The sequence below is a fragment of the Bison bison genome, unplaced genomic scaffold (genome assembly GCF_000754665.1).
Source record: "Bison bison bison isolate TAMUID 2011002044 unplaced genomic scaffold, Bison_UMD1.0 scf7180017864386, whole genome shotgun sequence".
Classification (NCBI taxonomy): domain Eukaryota; kingdom Metazoa; phylum Chordata; class Mammalia; order Artiodactyla; family Bovidae; genus Bison; species Bison bison.
This window is the reverse complement of record NW_011494958.1, coordinates 611566-618244: the sequence shown is the minus strand read 5'-3', so window position 1 is coordinate 618244 and position 6679 is coordinate 611566. Positions and strand designations below refer to the sequence as shown.

Here is a 6679-nt window from a genome sequence, read left to right as displayed (position 1 = left end):
AGAGTTGAAACTCTGAGAGTGGGTAAATGGATGGACTGTCTCAGACAGATGTCAGAATTCAGAGCAGTGGGTGGTGTGGCATGAGTTAGGAGGAAGGGCTTCAGAAAAGGAGGAAGCAGCTCCATTAACCAGAGAGAACCCATGAGGTGGATGGCGTCAAGGCACCTGCTTGCTGGCCAAAGAAGAGGGGTCTTGGAGAGAGAACAACTCTTGCTTTACTGAATTTCCAGAGGTTGAGAGGAAATCTCTGGGAGATGGGAATGGATGCAATTGCCAGGAGGAGGAGGTTATAACTCCACGTGAAATTCCAGAGCCAGTGAAGTTTTGATTGGGATGGGAGGTGATGAATGGGCATGGTTTATCAGTGGAAAATCTTGAGTGTTATCTGGTTACATTTGTATGGGAATGATTCATGGCAGAAAGAAGAGGGCTTCACCAGAGCATAGGAATAGAGAGTGGGATAAGTGAGTGCCTTTTTAGGTGTATTAATAGAGGTGGAGAGTCCAGCCTGAGGGAGGTGATGTTAATGTTATCACCATGCCTTGTGCTCAGTTTTAGCTGGTTTGCCCTAAGAAGGATGGGGATAGATTGAAGGAGGACCTTCATGAAGGGTGAAGAACTGGGCACCATTTAGCTTTGGGAAGAGAAGATTTTGGAGAAGTGGTGAGAGCTGCTTTTAAATCTCTGTGGGGGCAGAGAGGGCACCTGAAAGAGAGCTGCTCCCCCTACCCTTTCTACTACTGCAGATAAAGTCGTTTCCGAAGAGTGCTTTGGATTTCAGGGTTCACTTTCTTTGCTTCCCCTTCTTGAACCATCTCTGCTTCTGCCATCCGCCGGGTCACCTGCAGCAACAGGAATGGTCAGCTTGGGGCTGGGCTTTTGGGGGAGTCAGGTGATGGGCTTATTGGGAGGAAGTTAGGGCAGGTGAGTCTCCTTGTCTTAAAGTGAGAGACCTTTACTGTCTCATCCTACACTATAAGCAGGCTTTCCTGTTGGCTCAGAAGGTAAAGAATTTGCCTTCATTGCAGGAGAGCCAGGTTCCATCCCTGTGTCAGGAAGATCCCCTGGAGAAAGAAATGGCCACCCACTCCAGTATTCTTGCCTGGAGAACTCCACAGACAGAGGAGCCTGGGGGGCTAAAGTCTAAGAGGTAGCAAGGAGTTGGGTATGACTGAGCAACTAACACTTTCACACCATAATTTGTGTGGAATCACTGGCTGCACATTCTTGTTATATGTTTTTTTCTAATCTGCCAAAATAACACATACCCATCAGAATGTCCAAATATGAGTTAAACCTAAGGGGCTTGTTTACAGAAATTTATCCATATTTCATCTAAATTATCTCACATACTGTAAGCTTTGGAATTCCCTGCTTTAGGGAAAGTCACTTCTGGGAGATGGGTGTTCTAGTTTCTGTGCTGGGACCCAGGTTGGCCTTGGAGCAGGACACAAGGGAGGGGAAACACGCAGAAAGGTTTAGAGGAGGCTTAGCCTGCTATGCTTCCAGGGGGTGCAGTTAGTAAAGAATGTGCCTGCCAATGCTGGAGGCGCAAAGGATGTGGGCTTGATCCTTGGGTCAGGAAGATCCCCTGGAGAAGGAAATGGTAACCCACTCCAGTATTCTTGCCTGGGAAATCCCATGGATAGAGGAGCCTGGCAGCCTATAGTCTGTGGAGTCACAAAGAGTCGGACATGACCGAGTGACTGGGCATGCACATACATCCCGTTCTGCATGCTCCCTGATCAGGCTGGGTGGGGGTTCCAAGGTACCTTCTCCCAACTCACCTCTGTCAGAAGCTCGAGGATGGGTCCTTTCTTATTGATGAACACATCAACCAGAGTCTGGATGAAGTAGGAGCCCTCCTGGTCGTGTCTGTAGGCAATGTACCCTGGGAATTCCAGAGAAGTGGGCTCAGGGGAGCTCAGTAGGGGTGGGTGACTGTGTGTGTGTGTGTGTGCACGCACGTGTGCACATGCATGCATGCACATACATCTGCATGCACATATGCTACAAAATGCCTTGGACAATGGTGGGTCCTGGAGGGGAGTCTCAAGGGTCAGGAGTGGCAGGCGAGGTGGAGAAGCAGGCCTCACTGGGTCAGCTGGAAGCTCATACCCTCTATGGTGGAGAAGACATGGAGGGTGTCTGTGTACGTTGGGATGGTTTCAGGAGTGTTTTCTGTGATCATCACAAGATGCCCTCCAGTGACTGGTTCACCAGGGTCCCTTTGCTCTGAAACATCAAGAAGGAAAAGGCAAAATCAGAGAGAAAGAAGAAGAAAAAAAAGAAGGTCATAAGACAGATGGGAAACCCAAGGCTTATCAGGGGTTTTGGATCTGGGAGGGAGGGGCTCTGTGTCCTTGGCTCTTGGCCCCACCTCCTCGACAAGCCTGCACGATGTACACCTTAGGCTTGGCTCTCAGGGCCCGGCAGTTCTTGTTGTTCAGAGCCTGGAAGAGGTCCTCCAGCTCGACCATCTTCTCATCCTCCCCTTTGAGGCGCCCTTCTAATCCGTGTGCCATGAGAACCACAAAGGCACAGCTGACAAAGTCTTCTCGGGCGTCAATGGCCTGTTGGAACTTTTCCAACTCTTCCTGGAATTGCTGGAGAGAGAGGAAGGGCCGAACTCAGGGGTGACTCCGGAATCCACCTTCTTCAGCCCCCACCCCTCCCCTGCTGGGCTGGAGCTGGCAGTGCAATACCTGGGCGGTAGGGTCTCTCTTCATGGTGCTCTCAAAGCCCAGCTGCTGGAACATGCGCTCCAGCGCATCCAGATCTGCCTCGGAACCTTCACGGGCTTTGGTGACGCACAGTGTCAGGGCCAGGCGGGCACCCGACATGTCGTATGTCTCCTGGGCCAAGAGACGACAGAAATTATCAAAGGGGTATTGCAAGGGGAGGAGAAAGCCCATGTGGTCCAAAGATGCCTGGGGGTAGGGTTGCTGAGTAAAATACAGAATGCTAAGGTATACTCAAGATTCAGATTAAAAAAAAAAAAAACCCAAGTTTTAAAGAATAAAGGCCTCAGATGGTGAATCTGCCTGCAATGTGGAAGACCCAGGTTTGATCTCAGGGTTGGGAAGATCCCCTGGAGAAGGGAATGGCGACCCACTCCAGTATTCTTGCCTGGAAAATCCCATGGACAGAGGAGCCTAGTGGGCTACAGTCCATGGGGCCGCAAAGAGTTGGACATGACTGAGCGATTAACACTTTGAAGAATAAGTATGTCCTCAATATTGCATGGAGTATATTTACACTGAAAGGTTATTTGTTGTTGACGTGAAATTAAAATCTGACTGGGCATCTTTTATTTTTATTTGCCAAATCTGGCAATTCAACCTGAAGTCCAGTGTGAACTTGAATAAGTCACTGCTCCTATTTGAATCTCAGTTTCCAAATATAGGGGCTTCCCTGGTGGTTCAGATGGTAAAGAATCCGCCTGCAATATGGGAGACTTGGGTTCAATCCCTGAGTCAGGAAGATCTCCTGGAGAAAGGAATGGCAACCCACTCCAGTATTCTTGCCTGGAGAATTCCATGGACAGAGGAATCTGGTAAGCTACAGTCCACGGGGTTGAAAAGAGTCAGGCATGACTGAGTGATTGACACACTCCCAAGTAGAGACAATGAATATGTGTGAGGGGGGCAGATTTTGAGAGTCTCCTCCAGTTGTCACATTTGATAGCTTTGTCTCTCTCTCCATCATTCCCAAGAGTATTCTGAGCATTACCTTCTCACTTGCAGAGGTCTCAGACTTTATGAAGCTAATTCTGAGATTCTATCTTGTCCTATCAGAGGAAGAAGAATATTGGGGCCAAAATTTCTTCTTTTAGAAGAAAAGCAGGGTGAGACTTCCCTGGTGGTTCAGTGGTTAAGAATCTGCCTTCCAATGCAGGAGGCACCGGTTCGATTCCTGGTCCGGGAACTAAGATTCCACATGCCATGGGGCAATAAACCCATGTGCCACATCTAGAGAGAAGCCCTCTAGCTGCAATGAGGATCCTTTGTGCCCCCATTAAAACCCAGTTTAACCAAAAATATGTAAATAGTTATTAAAAAAAGAGAAGTAGAATACTGAGTACCATAATTATAAGAATTGTATCATCGAGACAAAGGTAGCCAGGGTGCCCCCTTCTTTTCCCAGTTGCCACAACTTCAGTTCCATTGCTGAGTCTTTTTCTCCAACTGAATGATCACAAAGCACCTGAGTTCTGAATCCACGTCATGACTTTTCACCCCCTCTAGTGTCTCAAACATTGAGTTCCTCTCTTCCCCTCTTCCCAGATGCTCCCACCCCTCTCCCCTAGCTTGTACCCAGCCCACCTCTTCCAAAGGCTGAGGACTGCTCATCTCTTTTGATTCTGAGTCCAAATCTCACCACCCTTGGCTGATCCTAAGGGAAAAGGGACAAGAGAAGATAGGTTAAAGGTCTCCAAATGAAGACAGAGGGGCTCAGGGGACAGACTAGCTTGTCTATTTGGGTTTTTGAGACTGAACAGGATACCAGTGGTGGGGACTTGGTTCATGTTCAGACTTGGGGCAAGAGATGACATTTCATGAAGTGTGTCCTCTCTAGTGCGATACTCTGGTGATTCTCGTTCATTGCTTCCCAGGTGGCTCAATGGTAAAGAACCTGCCTGCCATTACAGCAGATGTAAGAGACACAGGTTTGATCCCTGAGTAGGGAAGATCCCCTGGAGAAGGAAATGACAACCCACTCCAGTATTCTTGCCTGGGAGATCCCATGGACAGAGGAGCCTGGTGGGCTACAGTCCATGGGCTTGCAGAGTTGGAATAACTGAGCAACTGAACAATAACGACAATGTTCACTGCAGCATTTTTTACAAATGCCAAGATATGGAAACAACCTACATGCTCATGGTAGATGAATGGATGAAGAAGATACTTATATAAACGATGGAATATTATTCAGCCATAAAAAGAATGAGATCTTGTCATTTGCGACAACATGGATGGACCTAGAGGGCATTATGCTAAGTGAATAAAATTGGACAGAGGAAGACAAATGCTGTATGATTCCACTTATATGTGGAATCAAAAAGGAAAAAAAAAACCCAAAGCAAATGAAGAAACATAACAAAACATAAACAGAGCTATAGATACAGAAAACAAACAGGTGTGTTTCCAGAGGGGAGGAGGATGGGGGTCATGAGAGGAATAGGTAAAGAAGATTAAGAGGTACAAACTCCTAGTTACCAAGTAAAAGAGTCATGGGTAAGAAATGTACAGTGTGGGGAATTTAGTCAATATCTATTGATACCGTTGTATGCTGACACATTGTGATTAGACATTGTGGCAATCAGTTTGAGATGTACAGAAATATCAAACCACTGTGCTGTGTAACAGGAACTAACAGTGTGTTAGGACAATTATACTCAGAAACAAAGAAATTAATAAAAAAGAGATTAGATTTGTGGTTATCAGAGGTGGAGGGGGGAGGGGAATTGGATGAGGGAAGTCAAAACGTACAACTTCTAGTTATAACATAAATAAGTATTAGGGATGTAGTGTACAAGATGGTAATATAATCAACATTGCTGTATGCTATACATGAAAGTTAAGACAGGAGGGGAGGAGCTAAGATGGCGGAGGAGTAGGACGGGAAGAACACTTTCTCCCCCACAAATTCATCAAAAGAACATTTAAATGCCGAGTAAATTCCACAAAACAACTTCTGAATGCTGGCAGAGGACATCAGGCACCCAGAAAAGCAACCCAACTCTTCGAAAGGAGGTAGGGAAAAATATAAAAGACAAAAAAAGGGACAAAAGAGGGAGGGACGGAGTTCCGTCCCGGGAAGGGAGTCTTAAAAAGAGAGAAGTTTCCAAACACCAGGAAACCTTCTCACTGCCGAATCTGCACCGAGCCTTGGAAGCACAGAGGGCAACATAACAGGGAGGAAAAATAAATAATTAAAACCCACACATTGCGAGCCCTACGGTAACTCCCCCAGTGGAGAAGCAGCGCCGACGCCTGCACACGCCATTAGCAAGTGGGGGCTGGGCAGGGAGGCGCGGCGCGGGCTGCATCGCAAGGATCTGGCCTGAATACCCCGAGCACTATCTGAGCGAAATAATTTGGGCTAGCAAACCAGACTGTGTGATATCTACCACGCGAAAAGCCAGCCCTAACCTATGACACCGCCAGGCCCGCGCACGGAACAAAGAACTGAACAGAGATAGCCGGTGGCAGACCATCCCCCTCCAGTGATAGGCAGCCAGAGCCGGAAGGGGACAATCGCAGCCCCAGAGAGACATTATCTATGAAACTGTAAGCAGGCTTCTTTGCTAACTAAAACTTCTTGGGGGTCTGGACGGTCAACATCTGCCTGAGAAGGTGTGCCGGTGCACAACTAGATAACCGAGCGGCGGGGAGGTGATAAGTCGCAGCAATCGCGCGCGCAAAACACCTCATCACCTGAGCTGCTCGGATCTGGGAAGGGCACAAAACGCAGGCCCAACCGAGAGTCTGCGCCTCTGAGGACTACCCGAGTGCCTGAACCTGAGCGGCTTGAACCTGGGAAGTACAGGCAGCCCAGAGCCGGCCGCGGATGGTTCACGGTGGAGCAACCTAGAGCCTGAGCAGCGTGGGCAGAGAGGCTACACGCGACGTGAACAGGGGGCAGACCCAGTGTGGCTGAGGCACTGCGAGCGCAC

General features: G+C 48.2%; 1 protein-coding gene across 1 annotated transcript; it reads right to left on the bottom strand.

Moving 5' to 3' along the window:
* Nucleotides 1–737: 737 nt before the first annotated feature.
* On the bottom strand, nt 738–4352 carry CASP14 (caspase 14, apoptosis-related cysteine peptidase). The gene is made up of 6 exons (XM_010858351.1): nt 4326–4352; nt 2706–2855; nt 2381–2606; nt 2119–2235; nt 1788–1891; nt 738–842 (listed from the first exon to the last, which is right to left on the bottom strand). The coding sequence occupies exons 1-6, from the start codon at nt 4350–4352 to the stop codon at nt 738–740; spliced, it is 729 nt and encodes a 242-aa protein (XP_010856653.1).
* Between the last annotated feature and the right edge of the window lie 2327 nt (nt 4353–6679).